This window comes from Mycteria americana, chromosome 6 (genome assembly GCF_035582795.1).
Source record: "Mycteria americana isolate JAX WOST 10 ecotype Jacksonville Zoo and Gardens chromosome 6, USCA_MyAme_1.0, whole genome shotgun sequence".
In the NCBI taxonomy this organism is placed as follows: domain Eukaryota; kingdom Metazoa; phylum Chordata; class Aves; order Ciconiiformes; family Ciconiidae; genus Mycteria; species Mycteria americana.
Genome location: NC_134370.1, coordinates 222552 through 245250, shown reverse-complemented (window position 1 = coordinate 245250; position 22699 = coordinate 222552). Strand labels below are relative to the sequence as shown.

At 35.1% G+C, this 22699-nt stretch overlaps 1 protein-coding gene across 17 annotated transcripts in view; it reads right to left on the bottom strand.

Moving 5' to 3' along the window:
- The window catches only part of CFAP46 (cilia and flagella associated protein 46), an 89392-nt gene that overhangs the window by 46655 nt on the left and 20038 nt on the right, over window positions 1–22699 (bottom strand). For 14 of the 17 annotated variants that reach the window (XR_012776092.1, XR_012776093.1, XM_075504257.1 and 11 more), the window contains 13 exons: window positions 22320–22510; window positions 20123–20351; window positions 18812–18929; window positions 16196–16319; window positions 15114–15244; window positions 12337–12482; window positions 11665–11798; window positions 9891–10103; window positions 8293–8509; window positions 7803–7952; window positions 6946–7053; window positions 3926–4107; window positions 1811–1942 (listed from right to left, as the gene is read on the bottom strand). Coding sequence is in view for 15 of the 17 variants with exons in the window: in XM_075504257.1 (XP_075360372.1) it covers window positions 1811–1942; window positions 3926–4107; window positions 6946–7053; window positions 7803–7952; window positions 8293–8509; window positions 9891–10103; window positions 11665–11798; window positions 12337–12482; window positions 15114–15244; window positions 16196–16319; window positions 18812–18929; window positions 20123–20351; window positions 22320–22510 (2075 nt within the window). In the remaining 2 variants the exon portion in view is untranslated. The remainder of the gene's footprint in view (window positions 1–1810; window positions 1943–3925; window positions 4108–6945; window positions 7054–7802; window positions 7953–8292; window positions 8510–9890; window positions 10104–11664; window positions 11799–12336; window positions 12483–15113; window positions 15245–16195; window positions 16320–18811; window positions 18930–20122; window positions 20352–22319; window positions 22511–22699) is intronic. The other 3 variants (XM_075504250.1, XM_075504256.1, XM_075504259.1) reach the window with 3 other exon arrangements.

Below are 22699 nucleotides of genomic sequence, written 5' to 3'. Positions count from 1 at the left end.
AGAGCCTTCATTAAAAAACCAGTAGAAATCTACTCGAGATGTTCTCATTGGAATAATCTACTTTTTTGGCTTCCTATTATGTTAATTTCTCATTCTAAAAGCATTACAAAATAGAACAAAACAATTATTAAAATGCTATGGATTTTGCACAGTACAGTACCCCTGTAACACAACAATATACCCTGAATGCCTCTAGCTGCATTCAAATTGTTTCGAGCATATTCCATGTAAATGCTACCTTGAATTAATAAAATCTATTAATTCTCCAGATTGTGATACAACACAGTACTCATATGAGTGAGCAAAAGCTTTAGAATTTAGCTAAAAATTATGGATTGGTATTAAACAATCACCCATTGAATAGTTTTACTATTTTTAAAAAAAGTAGAGTTTGAATCTGGCAATCTTTGTAATTTTCTCCCCCAGCTTCATGATTTTTAGAGTCCATATGCTCACATACCTTATGTCTTAACACTAGACTTATTAAGGCCTAGTTTTTGCTCACCACTTTTTGTCTCCCTTTTGGAATGTGTTGAGCTATACATATATATGCTCAGTTCTTCCTGAAAAAGTGCTTGTCATGACATGCAAATTTAAAAAAATGACAACACCTTAGAGTTCTGTTACACTGGCTAGTCTAACTTCCTTCATCACTCTCTTTTTAATGATCAGTGGAAGGAAGAAAGTATTACCATGTTAACAGCCTCACATCACCATCACGTGTTCATCTTCTAAGAGTCCTAATTGCCTACTTTTGCTCATTAATTTATTTCTTCCAAATAGCAAAGAATTCCTACCAAAGTCATGCATCATCCATGTATCACCTTCTCCTGCCTATTCATTATTTAAAGCAAATCTTTCCACTTTGGGTTCATGACATACAGTTCACAATATTAATATGATGGTCTGCAACAGCAGAGGCTGAGCACTGACCGGCTGAGGAGTAGCTCTGCTGGAAAGGACGTGGGGGTCTTGGTGGACAGCAAGCTGAAAATCAGCCAGCAGTGTGCTCTGGCAACAACGGCCAACAGCACCCTGGGCTGTATCAACAGGAACAGACAATAGATTGAGGGAATTGATTATCACCCTCTAGTCAGCACTCTTTAGACCACACCTAGACTACTGCATCCAGTTCTAGGCCACCCAACAGATGCCAGACATGGATAAACTGCAACAAGCTCAGTGGAGGGCCACCAAGATGATCCAGGGACTGGAGCACTTGCCTTGAGAGGAGAGGCTGAGAGTACAGGGCTAGTTCAGCATGGAGAAGAGTTGGCTTTGGGGGACCTAGTGAGGAGAAGTTTCTTAATAACCTGACAAAGTTATTGAGAAGCAGCAGCCAGGCTCTTCATAGTGGATGGCAGGCCAAGCAAGAATGGACATAAGTTGAAATAAGAAAGGTTCAGAGTGGATAGAAGAAGAAACCTTTTCCCCATGAGTACAGTCAAGCAGTGGAGCACATTACTCAACAGAGGCTGTGCAGTCTCCATTCCTGGAAGTTTTCAAGACCAGACTAGATAAAGCCCTGGGCTGGCCCTGCTTTGAGCAGGAGTTTGGACTAGAGCCCTTCTGAGGTCCCTTCCAACCAGATTTTCCTATGATCCTATGATATTACAAGATCAGCTATGTGGAAGATATGGTACTTGATAAATTTACTAAACTGTAAAAATCTGTCACATCCTTTGTTAAGCATTTCAACTCACAACTATTTTGTATCAGTCTTGGGAGAGAATATGTTGATCGATCCCCAAATCTGTATATCAAATTTTAGGTCTGTTTTATATTAGTATTCCCTCAAAATAAAACATACCTGGCACTCTGAACAAAGGCTTTTGATGCTGCTACACGCAAATGTTTTCTTCCAGACAAATTTTCCATTATACTCTTTCCTTGTATACAGGCAGCAGTGCTTAACATTTCTTGTCTCACTCTGTTAGCAGCCCTGAATAAAGGCAAATAATTCAAGAAGTGCTAGTCTTACAGTCTAAGAACATATCAGTTCCTATTAATGATGCTTTCAAGTTGTTACTAAATAGATGTCCCTAGCTTTGGAAGTTACAAATGCTTCTACTGACTTTCCTTTTAAAATCAGAAAATATTTGAAAAACTGAACGTTTTGTGAAAAGATATCAGAAATAAAGTATCTTTTCACACCTCTAATGAAAATAACTGTGAAATCAGATTTAGAAAATTATTATCTACAGTTAGCAAGGGCAGAAAATAGATTTGGCATTTTCTCCCCATTATTCACTATTGTACATTGAACAAAATATTAGTCCAAAGTCAAACTTACATGGCAAGCAATTAAAAACAGAAATAGGAAAAATTAGACAATTTTTGATACTTTTGGAATTGGTCTTGCTTATGTCTGGTGAAGTATGCACAGGGATCGGGAGAAATTGATTTGTATCATATTCCACTACATTTAAAACAAAAGAATGTAGATTTCAGTCGCAGCTGTGAATCAGTTAAAAATAAATAAGTAAATAAATTTGATATCTTTGGTTAATAGTGATTTTGTAAGAAAAGAAGTAATACAATTTGCAAGATTTTTTTTTAATGTCTTAGTTACAATGTGCAACCATATACAGAAACATAGACATCCTAGTTGGCCTAGTTCCTATCCTGTGGTGAGAACTATCATGCAGTTATTATTTGTGTCCACGAGAGGACACCAGTGTTCTACAGTACAAGTTAGCAACAACAAAAGAAAGTTAAAAATAAATATTTAACCCCAATAAAGTTGTGCTTCACCATGGGAAGACTAAGTTTATTTCCCATTTCTCTGGAAACAGCATTGACAATCCATTACTACACTTCTTTGTCAAAGAATCAAACATTTTATCATTCACTAGTTTGCAGATTGCTAGATATGCAGCAAGTATTTTCTCAATTTCTGTAATGTACTGACACTACATATTTCATATTAAGATATCTTATTTGGTTTTACATGTTTTTCCCCTTGTAGCAAAAAATAATTAATTTCAAAGAGCAGAATATTTTTTTTTAAGAGAAATTATTTTTCTGAGAGACAAATGAACCATAAATTATATTTGAAGTGTTTCACATATTTATTTCAAACTTCCTACATTCTAACAAATTGTTACTAAATGGCGTTGATCCCTTCCTCTTTTGATAAAATGACATCCTGTTTTTGGAAGAAATTATGTAGAAAAATAGAAGGATTGAAGGATATCACCTTTTTATAATATAGAACTCCACCAACAGATCCATTTATATACAAAACCTTTTTTTTCTTTGAGATCAAAGTTTTAAATTATCAGTTAAGTAAGACACTGGGCTTTTAAAGAAAGCACCCATATGCACAGGTGGTAATAAAGACCATAAAGACTACCTGACACCAGAGCTTGGAATATAGTAGCCACTATCACCTATTATCGTTCACAGCTCCATCTTGTTCCATGAACTGTGTAGACCCTTTATGTATTAGAGCCAGTTCAGCATTGGAAGCAATCTGCATCAGCAAAAGAACTAGAATAAGCTACTTTCTGCTTGGAAATTATAAAAGTGTGAAAAGACCATGATTGCCAGAGACCATTTCAGAAAAGCAATGCTCCCCAGGAAGACACTCAAACACATGTATATACAACCTGTTGACTCACTTGGATAACAAAATTGATATATCTTCCTGAACTGGCTCCAGAGCCACAATCTGGATCTCACACTGCCTTTTACTCAGGCTATGCTACAGAGTTAAAACATCATCTGCAGTACTTAAGTAACTAGTAATGACAGAGTCAGCAGAAGTAGGAAAATTTCACTTTCACCCCTAACTGTGCAGTTTCTCTGTAAAAAAGATTCTTTCACTTTTGATTGTGTGATCAGATGCATTTACCCTATATACTCTTTCTTCAAAGCTTAGTTCAAGTATACCACAGTATCATGCAAAATTCCATATACTTACATTTCATATTTCTCAGTATCTCTATTGTGGAAAAAATTCTCATCTGATTGCAAGATCCTTTTGGAACAAGTCATCACTATTTCATAGTCATGTGATACATATGCAAAATATGTAAGTCGTGTCAGTGTCTGCAATTCCACTAAAGAATCTGACCAACTGCATTCTAAAGCCAATTTCACTAACTGCGGAAAAAAAAAAAAAAGGAAAAAAAAAAGAGTTTAAATCTCGGGGTTTTATCATGCTCTTTTCTATAGCACTTACATGCTTACAGCTGTACCTTTCATACAGCCCACCTGGATATGGAACACGTACATGATAAAACAATCTAGGAAACCAAAGAGTTACAAGAACAATCAAAATATACAATAGAGAAGCATCATTCACCCTGTAGTAAATATTATAATAGTGCATGTAAATCCAGCTATAAGTGTGCATGCCTTTTGACCAGCAGCATCTGCCAAGACTTATTGTATGTCCTCAGTCCTCTTCTGAAAATCAGTGGAACAGGACTTCCAAAATTCAGAGCCCATTTTAGTTAAGCCAAAGGTAAGAATGGGAGATAGAATTGGTTTTACAACAACGGTGTTTCACATAGTTTCATTATAGGATCTAAATGTCTTCCTTGCTTTTGCATGTGTCCGTCAGAATGTTCCATCTTTTTAAGTTAATGGGAAGTGTTAATGAATTGGTCAAAATGAGGATACTACAATACTGCTCTCCAAAACTAAGCCACTGAAGTAATAGCTAAAGCTAACTCATGATATTCAGCATAAATCTGGAGACCAACTAGAATTAGATACCTATATATTTATAAGGACCCAGATCCTAGTCTTTAGAAAGGACTTCTACAAAGGTGTTCGACAACGTCACCAGATTCCTAGCTAAATGGGGAAATACATCTTAGTCCTTTAAGAAAGCTCTTTACAGGAGGCAGAAATTATAAATGTGGTAATCAAACAGGTAAGACTACAACTCACTGTTTTGCACATACAGGGTATAAGTCTTTCTACACCATCTTTACAGAATCACAGAATCGTATAGGTTGGAAAAGACCTTTAAGATCATCGAGTCCAACCATAAACCTAACACTACCAAGACCACCACTACACCATGTGCCTAAGCACCTCATCCAAACGGCTTTTAAATACTTCCAGGGATGGCAACTCAACCACTTCCCTGGGCAGCCTGTTCCAATGCTTGATAACCCTTTCAGTGAAGTAAAATTTCCTAATATCCAGTCTAAACATCCCCTGGCACAACTTGAGACCGTTTCCTCTCGTCCTATGGCTTGTTACTCGGGAGAAGAGACCGACCCCACCTCTCTACAGCCTCCTTTCAGGTGGTTGTAGAGAGCGATGAGGTCTCCCCTCAGCCTCCTTTTCTCCAGGCTAAACAATCGCAGCTCCCTCAGCTGCTCCTCATAAGACTTCTGCTCCAGACCCTTCACCAGCTTCGTTGCCCTTCTCTGGACACGCTCCAGCCCCTCAATATTTATTCCTCTTGAATAGCCTGGTAACCAACAGGATCACAGGAAAAGTGTGGCACTATTCAGCATGAGTAATCATGGAAGACTGATCAAAAGCAAGTACTTTAGGAAACTGTGCCTCATATGAGACTCATCAAAAAGCCACCTAATTCTTTAAATAGTAACAAATTGTAGTTGTGTTCTACCTTGCAACTGCCAAAAGTAAATTCACTACAACATGAAGTTTTCTGTTGAAATTTTGAACACTTCCAATGTAAACCCTAAAATACACCTCTCTACAACTACCTGAAAGGAGGTTGTAGCGAGGTGGGGGTCGGTCTATTCTCCCAAATAACAAGCGATAGGACGAGGGGAAACAGCCTCAAGAAGCGCCAGGGGAGGTTTAGACTGGATATTAGGAAAAATTTCTTCACCAAAAGGATTGTCAGGCACTGGAACAAGCTGCCCAGGGAAGTGGTTGAGTCACCATCCCTGGAAGTATTTAAAAGATGTGTAGATGTGTGTCGTGGTTTAACCCCAGCTGGCAACTAAGCACCACACAGCCGCTTGCTCACTTCCCTGCAGTGGGATGGGGGAGAGAATCAGAAGAGTAAAAGGGAGAAAACTCGTGGGCTGAGATAAAGACAGTTTAATAAGTAAAGCAAAAGCCACGCACACAAGCAAAGCAAAGCAAGGAATTCATTCACTACTTCCCATGGGCAGGCAGGTGTTCAGCCATCTCCAGGAAAGCAGGGCTCCAGCATGCCTAACGGTGACTTGGGAAGACAAATGCCATCACTCCCAATGTCCCCCCCTTTCCTTCTTCTTCCCCAGCTTTATACACTGGGCATGACATCATATGGTATGGAATAGCCCTTTGCGCAGTTTGGATCAACTGTCCTGGCTGTGTGCCCTCCCATTTCTTGTGCACCTGGCAGAGCATGGGAAGCTGAGAAGTCCTTGGCTAGTGTAAACACTGCTTAGCAACAACTAAAACGTCAGTGTGTTATCAACAGTCTCCAGCACAAATACAAAACATAGCCCCATACTAGCTACTGTAAAGAAAATTAACTCCATCCCAGCCAAAACGAGCACAATGTGGCACTTAGGGGCACGGTTTAGTTGTGGACTTGGCAGTGCTAGGTTTATGGTTGGACTCAAGGATCTTAAAGGTCTTTTCCAACCTAAATGATTCTATGATTCTACAAAGTTTTCTCCACAAAAAATGAAAGGTCAGAAGTATGGTTCTGTACAGAATTCATCTGAACCCATTATGCTTATCGGATGGTTATGCAAATAATCTGTTAGAGCAACATGGGAATAATTCTAATACTGGTATTCTAATGCTATCTGGTTTTTGGGTAAATGAAAACATTCAGTCACAAAAATCTTCTACTTGTCATAACTATTCAATCTCTTGGAAAGTTTTAAAGGAAATAATGGTACAATAAAAGTTTCAAAATTAATTTTGCCTCCATCCAAAACTGAAACTGAAATCACATTTATACTATGCAATTTCTTAAAACTCGAGAGCTAACAAAACAAAACTAAATACCTGAGATAAGCTAGGAACAGTGAAATCCATGAGGCCCAAGCCATTACATGAATACATTTCTAGACCAACAAGAATTCTTGCCATAGGATTTTGTGCTTCATCATTATTCTAAGCAGAAATAAAAAATTCACATTAACAGATTTTTTTTTTTTGCAAGTAAACATTATTAGGGACATTAATTGAGATGACAAAGTAATAATAACTATGTTTGAAAACCTCAATTTGCATTAAGCAAGTCTTCCTCTCTTTGTTGTGTCCTTAAAATGGGGGATTTTATGTATTTACTTATTTTTAATTAACATTGTGAACTCTGAACTGCTACAGTTTCAACACTAAAAAAAACATAGCAACAATACAATTAATGTAAATTCCATATATCACTGAGGGATTCCAGTTTTATAGACATAATAAAATAAAAAGATAGGAATAAAATATTCATTTCCAACTTACTAGGTCCATATTCTATATATAAAGAGACCATATTAAATGTTGATATAAATATAGCTGATTTTTCTTAACATTTTTAATGTAGACATTTTATTATTTTAAACATATCAATTCAAAACCAACTTTGTTATACAGTCATCATATAACAAACCATAATTATTCTTGGCAGCTAAAAACAGAAGGTAGAGTTAAGAAATGCAGACTCACTCCTATGCCCAATGTGAAAAATTTGTTGTATTCCGTAAAGGTTTATGGGAACTACAGCCAAAATTTATTTTCACATTGTATTCAAATATACAGAAGAAAATACACATTGATAATTTCAGTCATTATTAAATGCATGTATGAATTTAATTTTAATTTCTCAAAGGAAAGTTTCAACATTATGCAGGATCTCAGATAAATAATACCTCCTCCTCCGTCCCAAGTTTATGTCCAATCTGCTGCTGATTTAACTGTTTTGCTTTCACCCACGTAGCAATGATCTGTTGTTGTGTAGCAATAGGTACTGTTTCATTAGATATGGTTCCAGTTGTCACATTTAGGGCAAATTCACAAATCTAAACACCAAGAAGAAAAAAAAAAAGACTGAAACACAGGAGAAATGTGGAAAGCTCTTTGTAGGGAACATGCTATCCATTAGTTATTTTAAAAGTATTGCACATACATCTCTAAGCCTAACAACATCTTCATTAAGTCAACCCCTATAGCAAATGGAAGTTACAGCACTCAGCCCCAGTTGGTAAGGAACTTCAGTGTGCATTTGGGGAGGACCTGTGGTGGCAGGAACTGTAAAAGATGGTAGCTTATTTTTTGCAAAAATTTCTACAATTTAATTTATATAAATTGTAATATATGACAGCAGACCAAAAAACACTACAAAAAATGAGGGCTTTCTACCTCTAAGGCAGCTTTGATATCAGGAAGTCCACTGGGATCTACTGAAAAAGACTGGATGATATTTGCTTTTTCATGTTTCTTTGCTGCAGCTTTTCTGCTTCTGCCTGTTGCTGCATCTTTTTCTTCCTTCTTCTCAGTAAGTTTTGGCTTTGGAATCCAACAAAGAATTAAGCCCCGAGCCAAAGCATTACATAACATCAATACAATCACAGTACTTCTATAGAAGAAAACAAAAATCAGAAGTGCATACTGCAGCAGATCAAAATAAGAGGAATTAATAAAGTTTATTACTTTCAAGTAACAAACATTACTTGAAAATCTAGATTTTTCTTAGGAAGCAAAATTATGGATGTTACAAAAAATTTTCCCATTGGAAAGGAAGTTAAAATGGTTAAACGGACAAAAAACCACAACCAACTTTCATAGTTTTCATCATGTTTTTTCAGCTCTTTCTACAATTGAAGCTTCTATTTCTTCGCAGAAAAAAAAAAATCTTATTTATGTCAGACAAACACATTTAAAATATAACTTTTTACGAGTGGGCTGCTATGCATGAAAATAATAACTATTTCCTAAAAAATTAACCTAAGGCAAACCCCTCACATAAAACCACTTATTTATTAGTCATGTAATATTATTACATGATTCATGTAAAACATTATTCATGTATTACTCTTCATGCCAATCAACTGCTGAGCTGGAATTACCTTTTTTTTTTTTTTTTTTTTTTTTTTTGAGAAAACACAAACTGAATTATGACTAAAAGATTACTGCTGATACATGCTAGTATAAATACCAGAATTAATAAGCAGCTATTACCAGTCTTCATCTCTGCACAAACTGCACTTTAGGCTTTGTTCTCCAATACTGTTAAAAGAGCCTTCTTTGCTGCTGGTCCTAACAGTTTGCCTAGTGCTGAGGTTACTATCAAGAATGTGCTAAAATGTCTAGGATTTTGTCCCACAGTCAGACTTTGTCTTGAGCATCTCCTCTGTCATAGCCAATCATTCTCCCATTGCATTTACTACAGAACAGGATTCCTCTAAACCACTGTGGAATCTATGTTCCCATTTTTATGGTCTATTAATGTGCACATTCCCTTTTTTTTTTTTTCTCTTATATTTCAGAACCAGTAGTAACCACCTTACTCTGATTAGAAATATTTACAATGCACTATATTTACAATGTAATTCAACTTCAGAGCAACTGACAGCAAGCAAACACATTTTGAGCTGTCCTGCAAACTCACAGGCTTAAGAAAATCTTCCTGATTCTTTCTGACTAGCTTAACAAAATGCTATTTCACATGCACATGTTGCTATTCCACAATGAAGATAAATTAATATTGCTTAGTCTAAAGTTAAGATGGCTTACAGTGAATAGTAACAAAGAACAAATAGAAAGGATTAAAAAGTCATTTTCACACCACAAAATTAAATTTATCTTCCGAACTACTCTGTATACAGCAAAGTCCTTGTACTGCTAATAAAAGCCAGCAATAAGTCTTTCACAGCACAAAGTGATTTAAAATCTTTGTAAAAATATTTTTTCTGTTTTAGAAAAAAAGAGCATGTTCATAACCAAACATCTAAATTTACCCATTGTGCCCAACAGTCTTGATGGCTCTAAGAAGAGTATGCAGATACTCAATAATTTCCCTCTGTCTTCCTGAAGAGATAAGATGTCTATTGTAGTTTAAGATATACACCGCAGCATTGTGAACAATCCAGGCTTCATTCAATTCTTCTCCTATTTCGGTTGCACGTTGGAAGTTTTCCATAGCATACTGAGATAAGTAGTCTATCCATAAACTATAAAATTAGTATAAAGAAGCTGTTATTCCAAAACTTCAACGCTAGACGGAATAATCATAAGGTTAAATATGCAGTAGTACATCCCAATCAACAAAAAATTTTTAATTACTTTTCAGTTGCATTTATTAAGTCTTCATCCATTAACTTATATTTTACTTGGATGAGAAGAGGACTCAGGAAAGGAATTAGTTTCAACATAAAATGAATAGTCTCTGACACTCAAATGCTATTAGCTTAAAAAATAGTGGCTATAGTTCATGCTTCAGCCACGTTTTTTTAAAATGCATGTGTGAATCCACACATCAGTGCCAGAAATCATTAAATATCCATGACAGGGCTCTACGTGAATGCAGATACAAGTCGGACATTCCACTCAAGTGTTAAAGAGGCGTCTTTATCACTTAACAACTGCATGTGTTCTTGCACTCAAAGATATCTCCAGATGTTCTGAAATGCTAAATTCATTTTTAATAGAATAACATCTTTTCCATAGTCTATGCAATAAGTTTCTTTCAATAACTTTATTTCTTTTCTTTTTTTTCCTTAATTATCAAGATGTACCATTATTTAGGAAAAGCAATATTAAAAATACAGTCTGGAATGACCATACAGAATGGCCATGGTTAAGTCACAAAACCAAGAGCACAAACAGGCACAGGGTATTACTGTGTCAACAATGGTACAGGACACAGTAGACCAAAGTGCTTTTTTCCTATGAGTTTTTAATCTAATTGGGTAAACTCAAAAACAGCTTAGTAGCAAATTTTGGACCAGAATCCTCATCTTCTTCGTCCCTTGGCTCTGATCAGTTTATACTTTTTCCCATTTTACTGAACATTTGCAAGCAGACAGTGTGAGAAACTTTATTTAATCTTCAGACTTAATGAACAGACTTAGGGACACAACTCTGCCATCCAACTCTGTCAGGACATGACCACTGTCACAATAAGGCTAATGTTAGTATGAACGTGAACAGAAGACAGTTTAAATACCATCTTCAGAATTCTCCCCCCTCTCCTCCTTCACAAGAACTAATTGTGTGAGACCAGAAAAAAAACGATACATGCTATGTTCTACTCTCCCTTATTCATTTCAGTTGATTGGATGGAACAGACTAGTTTTGCAAACTGAAGTAATTCATTGTATGTATTTGGGTATTCAGACATCATTATAGTTATAGGAGCTATAAAGCAAGACAAAGAGTTTTTTGATTTGGGGAAATATATTTTTAAATACAGAATTTCACTGTCTAAATGTCAATATAACACAGATTTAATAGTTTTTAAGGTTGGGATACTAGCTTCTAGTTTCAGAGAAATAAACATTAAATGGAAAATAAAATGCACACTCCAGAATGAAAGCAAACTGAAGAAAAATTATTTCAAAAGATTGATTTAGATTCTTTTCCTTTTCCCATTACCATGACTACCTAAAAATATGAAGCATCTGGTGACAATGAATTTTACTAAGAAGAAATAACTTTTGCAATTATCATCTGTGTGTGATAATAACAATCTGTTAGAGTTCCTAGGCCTTGTTATATATTAAAGAAAAGCACCTGTATGTTTTCCATTCTGGATCACTTTCAGGAAGATATGAAACATATCCTGGACGATACTGGCTTGTATCTTCTGGAGGTACAGCATGATCATTCAGTTCAATTCCCTGCAATCTTAGTAAATGAACAGTTGCCTGGAAAGAAACATAGAAATAAATTTTCTACCCAGGTTATCATTGTAAAATAGACTGTGACTTAGTATTAGTGTTGTTACCTCTTCAAAAATTAAAAAAAAAAAACACAAAATGCTTTTTCAGATGCTGTACAGGCAGGTACAACTATATGAAATACAATGTAAAATACTTGATAATCTTCCAATTGTGTACAGCTAATTTTACTAAATAATTTCATTGAGAAAAGAAAAAAAATATATATATTTTAAAATCATGCTGGAACTTTAAGGATCCAGAAATATAATGTCACATGTCAAACATTTACAATAGAATCCCTTGTAAAAAAGTGTTATCACCACCTGCAGTGAAACTATTGCTATAGTTACTTTCACAGTATTTTGATAAAGATGCTTCATGAAACTACTTCTTCCTTTCGTTCCTGTGGAGATAGACAGTAATTAAACTCAAAATTCCAGTGCTTTAAGATTTATACATAAAATTGTACATAAAACAAAGCTAAATGAAACAAATATGAATGACAGCTGTGTAATTTATTTACCTCTGCATTAATGAATCTTATTTCTGCTAATATTCTGAGTAAGTATCTTTCAAAAGAGAAGGGTTTAGCAGGTAGTAATGATTCTCCTGGTAAGCTGTCACCTTGATCATCATCCATCATAGTTGTACTAGCTTTCTTCTTCTGTGCTAAAACTAAATAAATAAATAAATCCATTATTATTACCATGCAAATCAGAAAAAAAATCACCTTCATTTTAAAATTTAAAAATCCCTACACATTCTTAAACCCACAAGAAAGAGTTAACAAGTACAGATTTAAAATTATTTTGCTCAATTTTTTTTTCATCAGTACTCAAAACCCATTCTTCTCAAGCAGTGCTGTGTTGGTTACCTGTGATTTTGCTGCATTTGTGCATAAACTTTGATATTTGCAGCAAATAACTGGCTCCAGTCATAACATACATACTGAAATTACATTAATATGAATATAACTCATGGCTTCTAGTTCAATTTTATTGCTTCAATGGAAGTGGAGTGCTGGACATTATGTAGTGGCTAAAATCTCAGTGTGTTTAAATCACTGGATGGGGTTGACTTTCTGGCAACATACACATCAATAAAGAGAAAAATAGCATTATTTTTCTTTGGTTTAATAATGAAGAGAAAGGACCAAGATTATTTTAATATAAACACAAAGTAAGAGCTTAAAAGCTGTCAAAGCGGGTTCCCTCTACATTGTTGGCCAATAGTGGGTGTTTGAGGAAAGGCATAAAAAATAGGATACACAAAGGTACTTTTTTTCCTGGCCTGTCTTCACAGTTTTTCAGAATCTGCATCCAAGCAATCTCCTGAACCAGGGGTTCTGTTTGACCCATCAAGTTCAATACTCTTCAATAAATCTAACTCACTAGTCTGTGTAATTTTTTAAACCAAACCAACAAAATAGCCTTTTAATTTCTGTTAAAAAGTAATGTTTTTCTTTTCTTAAAAACCTACAGCCTGATAATTTGACCAGATTGCTCCTGGTTCCTAGGCCAAGGACACATATTTACTTTCTCCAGACTAGCCATGTTTCATCTTTCATCTCTTTTCCAAACTAAAGGGAAAAAGAAGTACTTACCAGAAACTCAGGGCAACCACGCACCAAAAGCATCATTAATAGGAACTGGTAGGTTCTTTTTCTGTAGCTCTAGAACTTCTTGAATTATTTGCCTTTATTCATGCCTGACAACCCAGCAAGCCTCTGTAGAGGGTCTTCACACCACAACAACTATCTTTATATATATCATACTGAGGATATATATAAAGGCAAAGACAACCTTTCATTTTTCTCACCCACTAATCCTAGAATTAGTAGTAGTAAAGGAAAATTAAGTGGAACATGAAAATGAATGGTGCCAACAGTTCTCAGAGAACTCCAGTCAATTGTAAATTTCTCTTTCTGCCTCGAGTATCTACAACCTTATTCACATTTCATTTAACTACAAGTAGTATGCCCACAGTTAGAAACTGCCCAGAATAGATTACCTCAACTGCTCCACCAAATGCAGCATTGTTTCCTTTGCATTTACAGAAACATTCAGCACTCAATGAAAGTATGAAGGGGTTTCCAGGAGGCCACTCTACAGTTCTTGAGAATGGAGATCTTCAGCAAGGCCACAGTTACTGTTTGATTTCTAGTGAAGTTCTGCCTCTGAAAGTGTAGACCAACTTCAGCAACCTCATAGAAAACTTTGATTGAACCATTTGAAACACTTCTGAACAGAGATTAAAAGTGTTTTGATCTCCTGCCTACCCAGGAAAAGTGTTTTGACTGTCACAGATAGAATTATAAAGCCCTATAAACTTTCAGAGTATGAAAAAGACACCTTTACCTTAGAGATGCAAAACTTGTGAAAGAAAAAAAGAACCTACCAGTTCCTATTAATGATGCTTTTGGTGTGTGGTTGCCCCGAGTTTCTGGTAAGTACTTCTTTCTCCCTTTAGTTTGGAAATAGATGAAAGATGAAACATGGCTAGTCTGGAGATGCAAAAATTGTGAAAGAAAACAGGTAAATTAATGCCCTCTTTTAAGTGGGCCTTGGAAATAATCTCAAGAAAAAATGTGGCATAGGTTCAGCTAACATTGGGTAGAGAAAAAACCCAGCTAACAGGGTGTGTATTAGAATTTCACCTATTCTTAAAGGTGAGTTTTACAATTCCCAGGCAAAAAAAAAAAAAAAAACAAAAAAAAAAAACCAGAGCTATGTAAAAGTCAGCAAGCAGCTAGTGGTTTGAAAGTGCTCTTTGCCTGAGCTGAGAACTCTTTTAACATGTGTGGTAGGTTTTCAGCAGACCTTCAAGGAACAAGGCACAAACAATGTCGGATACCTCAGAAGAACCATGAATAAGGGAATAAAGGGTAAAAAAATGTTACCACGTGAGCCTCATACAAAGTGACTGATAATCCATTTTTCTTCAGCTTCCTCAGGTAATTAAGTATGACAGAGATGGATAACACGGACCTAGATGACCATTAGGGAACGAACCTATTTTCTTAGATAGGCAGATCCATTTCATGTAAGTACTTTTCTTTAGCACTGGTGAAATACTTCTGAAGTCAAAGTATGGTTCCAACAGAAAAATGTATTGACTGATTTCTAGATTTGGAGGCAGAAAGAATATTCCATGTTTGCCAATATGGAGTGACAGACAAGAGTCTCAGGGAACTTTGGAAACCGGAGGGAAGAAAATAATAATATTGGCTGACTTCTTCAAGTAACTAATAAATGAGGAAAAAGTTCCTCTTATAACATTCAAAATAATTTGTTCACTTACTTTTTTTAGGCTTTTTTACCTTCCTAAACAAAACATCATCATACAAGAGACAAAATCTGCATGCTGCGCGGCAGACATCCCATACTTCTTGTTTACGTGCAACTTTTGCCAAATCTGCCCAAAGTATAATTCTACCAAAGAAAAAGCATACATAAAATTACTCTGTAAGCAGGATTATCTTCCACACTTCAGGATCAACAATAAAATCATGTCAATAATGATGGCCATCATAAATAAAATTTTAAATCTAATAAAAATTAATAAATGGAAGACTTCTTATCAGTAGCAAAGATAACACTATTACTTTATTAAGTTAAAAAAAAAAAATCCCCTCAGCCTATCAAGAGTGGGACAAAATTCTTGTTTTGGATAGTAACTATACTGAAATTTCAAAATGTGCGTGACACCCCTAATTACGTATCTTATAAAATAAACTAAAGTGAATATTTCAAAACTGATGTTGAGAATTTCAAAATAAGTCTTGAAAACAAGTTTGGATTTAGAATTCTTTAGAAAACAATTTAGTTTAAACTTCATCATGTGTGATTTTTAGTGCAGCAAAAAACAAAAGAAACACCTCCTTTTAAATAAAGAATGATAAAATGATATACAAATCGTCAAAACAGAACCTGCGATTTTCCTACAGATTAATCTTTCTGACTCTCAGAATAGACTACTTAATTTCTTTATCAAAAAACGTTGTAGCATGCAATGTGGTACAAGGACCTAAAAAGACACTTCAGCAAAGTTTCAATTGTACATCAAGTTATTCAGTCTTCCAGCTTTAATCCACTCATTCTTCTGTGTGTTCAGTTCACATCAATAGAATAGGTGAGTTTATGTGTGCATGTGAGACATTGGATTAGAAATAGCGAAAGAATACAACTATGCATAGCATGTGAACATAAAGGAACTTTTCAGACATAAAGGTAAACACATGCTTAAATGCTTGCCCAGGTCTGACTGAAGTATTCAGCCTCTTACAAGGTATCATCAAGTAACTTAACAGCTGCGTTAAGAAACTTTCCTGTTAGAAACTTCTACACAAGACGAAAGAGACGCTTCTTGTCTATAGTAATTACCTCTCTCTGTCATTTGCATTTCTTAAGTGTTTCAAATGTTCATCAACTTTCTCCACGCTTTTAATGTGATGTTGTGCTTTTGCACAGAGGTAGCTTATTTGACTCCTACTTTTACCTGAGGAAACTTAGCAAAAAAAAAAAAAAAATTTTAAGGTAATTTTTAAGGATTAGAGATGAAAAAATCCACATGAAGGGTATGCAATTTGATTCATAACTACTTTCTGAAACACTTGAAATCCAGTCCTTTTTTCAGTCCTTCAAGCTTTCCCCAAACCAACCAACCAACATGAAAAAAACCACACCCCACCAACATCTCTTCTGTTTTTCCTATATCTTCAGATACAATTGTCCCATACAAAAACTGATTTATGCTTGTTTGGCCCCCAAATATCTCAAGTACACCTCTTTTCTGACAGGACATGCATTGCTCTAATTATCCTCAGTCAAGAGTAAATGGATGAAGTAATACGTAAAATTCACATTCATGCTGAATTTTAAGAACACTTATCTAATCATACACATTTTCAATCAATATTAATGTTTGTTATTTTGTTTTAATTTGAGAATACTGACTTCTGTTTTACTTAGTCAACAAGATACTGGGCAAAAATATTAAACAAAGAAATAATCAACACAAAAAAATGATGCTAAGGAGGAACAAGCTGGCCCCCTGAGGTAGAAAATTACTCCAGTGATACAGATACATGAAAAAGATATTATTTTTTGCAGGGTAATGTCATAGAGGAGATGCTTTGCATTAGAATACAACTTGATGTGACTGGGAAAGCCGATGAGTTTGTACATTCACTGGAATCAAAGTGATGGTCCCTAACATAATGCAGACTGAGTAAGTTTTAATTTGATCCTCAAAAAATCTGCCAAATAATAGCAGCAAATACATATAAAGTATTTCTGGCTTTAAAATATATATATAAGCAGGTTCACTTACATTCACTTACAATGAAAAGAGGAAGGCATAGTGTTTTACCATTCTTGTGAAAAATATTTTGCAATGCATTATCCAGCATATGCTAAGACTTGTGTTACCTAACTATACACATAGATCAACTGACAGAAATTGTTCAGTATAATACATAATGACAGTAATATCATGTAAGGTTGTAGGGTAAAGAATTGTGGATTAAAAAAGTACATTGTTCTCTGGATCTATGGGTACAACTCTCACTAAATTAGGCCAGCATATACATCAAAAAAGAATGAAATGTTGATGCACAGTTATTTATGCAACTTAAAAGAGAAAACAACCCTACAAATCTATGTCCTGTCCTAGGTATATTTTAATAATAAAGTTGCATATATATTTTCTTACTCCTTCAATAAATGTTTAAGTTTGTTGTAATGTAAGTGTCATAGAAAAAGCAAAAAACTCATTCTTTGGATGACAGCCTCAGGAACAACTAAATCTTTCAAAACAAAATTTTACAAAACACCGTGTCAAACAGATAGAAAGTATTGTAATAATTGTAATATCGTGACAATCTCACAATGGCTTGTTTTGGAAGGCTAATGTGTAGTAAGATTTATTCTGAGGAGGTTTGGATATAATTTTACAGTTGTTGACTTAAAATTCAAGAGCAAGTAGAAATGCATGCATGCTTTTAATTCTCTTAATTGCACAAATACAATGGATTACATCACCTTAAATCATGTATGAAAGTGTTTTCCAACAAAATAATTTTCACATACTTAAACATACTGCATGAAGTGGGATTGTTGACTCTGTAAATAACACTCTTACTTGTAAGTCATTGGTTGATCAAGTTTGCAATGGGAATATGCAAGGTGAACATTTTGACCTGGCTGAATAGATGGCATAAGAGAACTGCATGGCCTTCCATGGCACGAACAGACTGCTTTGGAAGCTACAGGACTCCTGTAGCATTCCCTTCCTCCAGCATAACCTCTACCCTGGGAGTACACTGGGACTACTCAGAAAGTTAGTTAAATTAGTCACACACTTGCTTTATTGCCAAGATAAGATAAAACAGTTCAAGCAATCTGGAAAATCTGTTCCCTGTCCACTCTTCTTCAACGACAGGCTGTATAGTCACAAACCGAAGCCATTTGTGGCACAAGGAACATGCCTATTTATGAACCATGTTTTAGAAAGTAAATAATGAAACCATGCCTAAATCTCTGTGCAAAACTCAATCTCTCAAAAGTGAGATTTTAGAATAGAAAGACAATTACAATATAGAACGAATACCCAATATTGTATGTAATTAACACAAATATTATGGGGTGAAACTTCTGAAAATACCACTTAAAACTGACGTTGGGTAAGAACATTCAGAAGTTGCACATCATAAAAATAAAATTACAGCACAACTTACAGCACACTACAGCACAACAATAAGATTCTGATTAATTCAGAGGGGAAAACAATAACATTTCCTCTTCCAGTATCACAATATAAATCTTAGGTCCCTAATGAAATCGATAGGAGCTTTGCCACAGAATTCAGCAAAACTGTCACTTCACCTGTAGTGCAATATCCTCTACATGTTGCCACTAAATGTTATGTCCAACCTTTAAGACTGCGCAAAGCAGTCAAAGTCAAGGGTAATAACTTTTAGTCACACATACATACATTACCTTTAGCTTCATTTTCACTGTCAAGGACTATTTGAAACGAATCAGGAGCTAGTGCAAGACCTGCATTTACCAGAAGGGATGTCTTTTTCCTCACATTATCCTGCTTTCCCCTTTTAGCCTACATAAAGAAAAGAACTAATTGTTATAAGGTTCATTTTTATTATATTCCTATTTATATATCTTATTTACTAAACATAACAGAATGCAGATCATAGAACTTGGTACTAACAAAAAAATACCTACAGGAATTGTGTATCTTCATATATCTTACACATGATTCTGCAGTATTGTTGTTGTTGAAAGTGACTGTAGAACTTTGGTTGATCTTGACAGGAATACATCAAAGATAACTGAATACAAAGTACTGTTCATGCTCCTCATGGATCTTTACAGTATATTCCTCAGTGTATAACCTGTCATTATGTTATACATTCTTAAAGAACAGTATTTATTTATAAAACAACAATAACATATCCATTGTGCAATAACTAGGAATTGCTACAAAATATAAAAAATTCCTAGTCCCCTCAGAATTAGCCAAAGTCAGAGGAAGTGTAAGTGCTTTTTTTAAAATAACATTTAAACAGAGTAAGCTTGCATGGAAAAGCATTAAAACTAGACAAAAAATCTTCACTTTTCTTTGTCTTAACAATAGACATATCAACTCACCAGCAGCTTTCCAGTATTGATTTTAGGTTCAGTGAACACATCTTAATTTCTGTGAATATCCCAAAACAGTGTATAGCTAAAATTTCTTTTAGCCAACTAACAATCAGTTGCCAATATGATTTTAGTTCAGGTGCTGAGGCACCACAACAGAATTAGATGCAATAACTCTTGACAATGACTACACTGTGACTTTAGATCATATTATTTAGCGTCATTTGTAAGTGTGACATAATACTGATTTATCTTAAAGCCAGCTAGGATGTTGAGCTATTTGGCCACTGCCCCCCTCATTAATCAAAACACTGTTCCATGCAATGAAATCTTAATTGTTGACAATTATGAATAGGCTTATTTTTGGATTATATTTTTACTAATGGATAACTTCTCCCCCTCACCCCCAAGAAATAAGCTTTGAACATAACTGGAAAAAATCTTCTATCGCAATCTTCAGAGTGTGAAGCAGCATGACCACCACAGAGAGAATTAAGAGAGTTTTTCAAGGCAACCAACCAATGCCAATTTGCTGAAAGCAAGCTGATGCTGACTCTACTCACATGCAGTTCCACTAAACATCTGGCTTTCCTCTGCCAGAATTTAATAAGCAAACCTATTTCAGCTAGTGACCTTATTCTTCATGATTACCTGTTCAATCATCATTACCGCCTGATCCTCTAGACGCTCAGGTGACTTATACAGCATAGTGCATAAACGAAGACGGTTAAAAGTCAATCTTAGATGTTCTTGATACTGCCCACTGTTGTTTAGATGTATAGCTTTTTGCAAATGTTCCACAGCAGCCTCTATTCTATCCCCATCTTCTTCAATACGAGCTATTTCCATATGAACTTGGCAACGCAACAAAATCAACATGCTAAGGAATACAAATTTAAATGTGGACTGTTAAAATGAGGCAAACTAAAATTCTTAGACCTAAAAATTACCCCAAAGTGAAACTCAGTTATTAAAAGTGACTCCAGTATGAAAATAGATATTCCCTTTTTAACTTACTTGTCTCTTTCATTTTCACTATCATGCCTTTTTAATGAAATGACTTAGAAAATTTAACTGCATTTTACTTCCATTAGCCCTGCATGAGAAAACACAGCCATGAAGAAGCAACACATCTTGTAGACTAACTGATCTTTGTGTATTAGCAGAACTCTTTTTCAGTACCACACTGAAGTTACCACTTAGGTATGCAACTCAAGTGAACAGATTTTCGAAAGTATTTATTAACTCCCAGTCTCTGTTTGTAACATTTAAGTAGAAGCTAATACTTCTAAAAATCTAACCCTGATTGTACTAGCTCACCACTTTCAAAGATTTGGCTCACCATAGGCATACACACTCGCTGTAGGCAGTGTCTTTGCCCAGACGTAGCTCAAACCACTCTATGAAGTCAGCGTGTTTTCAGTGAAGACTGCATGTTCTCCAGCCTCAGGTACACTATGCTCCCTATCCACCACCCACCCCAGGAAGCTGCATGACAGCTGTGAGCTCTACATGCTCCTTTAGATTATTTCCAGGAAGAAAAACAAAAAATCAGATAAATGAAAGCAATGTTATGAAAAATAAAACAGAAGGAAGGTTTTCAAGGCTATCAAATGTCATGCCAAAGAACTAATGTATGTCCACATTAGAGCTAACCTGACTGAGCAAGTGTCGCCCTTTTACAGCTGACCAAAGGAGTTATAATTAATGCTACAATCAAAACAAAAATGAATATAGGCAAATTAATAGGGACAAGTGACTTTATTCAATCTCTAGCGACAGTACCACCTCAGAGGGGAGGTTGAGCCTACTGGATTGTTAGGAATATACGGATAACAAAAGCCAAAACCCTAACCCCCAAAAACCTAACCTGAAACCTTTTAGAGAAAACTTAGTATAAATATCAAAGTCACATATGCTGATATTGCACTCTTTATATGGAAAGCATAAGAAATGTTTGAATAACAGTATAGTAATACAATATAGTGTTTTTATACACGTATCTGCTTCTTCAGGTTTCTGTTTCCTCTTCATGCAACTAAAAAATAAACTTTTAAAAACACTGAAAATATATTCCTCACCTTCCTCTGTAATACTTTTATCAGAAACCACCTACTGTTCTGCTCAAATGACAGACTATGTCGATTGTAACTAGCTCTACTACAAAAGTTATGACCTTTGTTCTTAGTAGTCAGCCTACGTATAGGTCCAAACTGAACTAAGTACCACGTACTCAGGTTTACTCATTCCACTCAAATTAACGAAAAAGGTGAAGCTATTTAGGTGCTTAAGGTTAAGTACAGCATAATAGCAAACAGAAGAATGCATCTAAAAAAATGATAGATTTTCCTCATACAGTAGGTTTTTCAATTAAAAAGAAGTATCACCGAAGATACAAAAATTGTACCTTGCAAGAAGTGTCTTATTTGATACGTAATACAGAAGCCATGATGTTTTTTAAAAGTACTTTTTTTTAATTGTATGTTTTTAACCAACAAAAGTGATGTTAATACAAGAATCTAAACCACCTTCCAACACATTTACTCATACTGCAGCTTTGGAATTTTCTCACATAATTTTGATTAACTACAGTATTTTTCAGTTCCCAACAAATTCCGGTATCTGCTATAGGCCATTAAACAGTGTGACATTTTGCCTGAAAGGAACCTATATTTAAATGATTAACAAGGAAATGTATGCAATACGCAGATGTTAATTTATTACAAGCTAGTGGAAAATTTTCAAAGACACTTAACATCATAGAGCTTGAGCATTTAAATGAGTTTGATGCTGAGTCACTAGACCTTTCAAAGTACCAAATAAAAAAGTACACAGCATAGAAAGTTACCTGTCAATCTCTTCAAGGACATCAGCAACTGATATCAACGGCTTTCGCACATGTTGATGCAAATTGTGCTGTAGTAGTGGTAAGCACAGATTCCATTGGGTTGTACAAACCACCTGAATCACATTGGGATCTCCCAACTGAACTGCATGTTTTAAGGTTAACTCAAGATTTTTTATCAATTCCAGCTGAGCCTGTACAAATGAAAAAGTAATTAGCATATATTGCATTCAATGAATACAACTTCTTACATGTTTCTCCAAATTTTAATCTTAGGGCTGTTTCCAATAGAAAGCAGTCCCTCAGCCAGCAGACTTCAGAAACATTTTTTTTTTTTAATTTTTTTTTTTAAATAATTTTTTAATAAAAACTTTTTTTTTTAA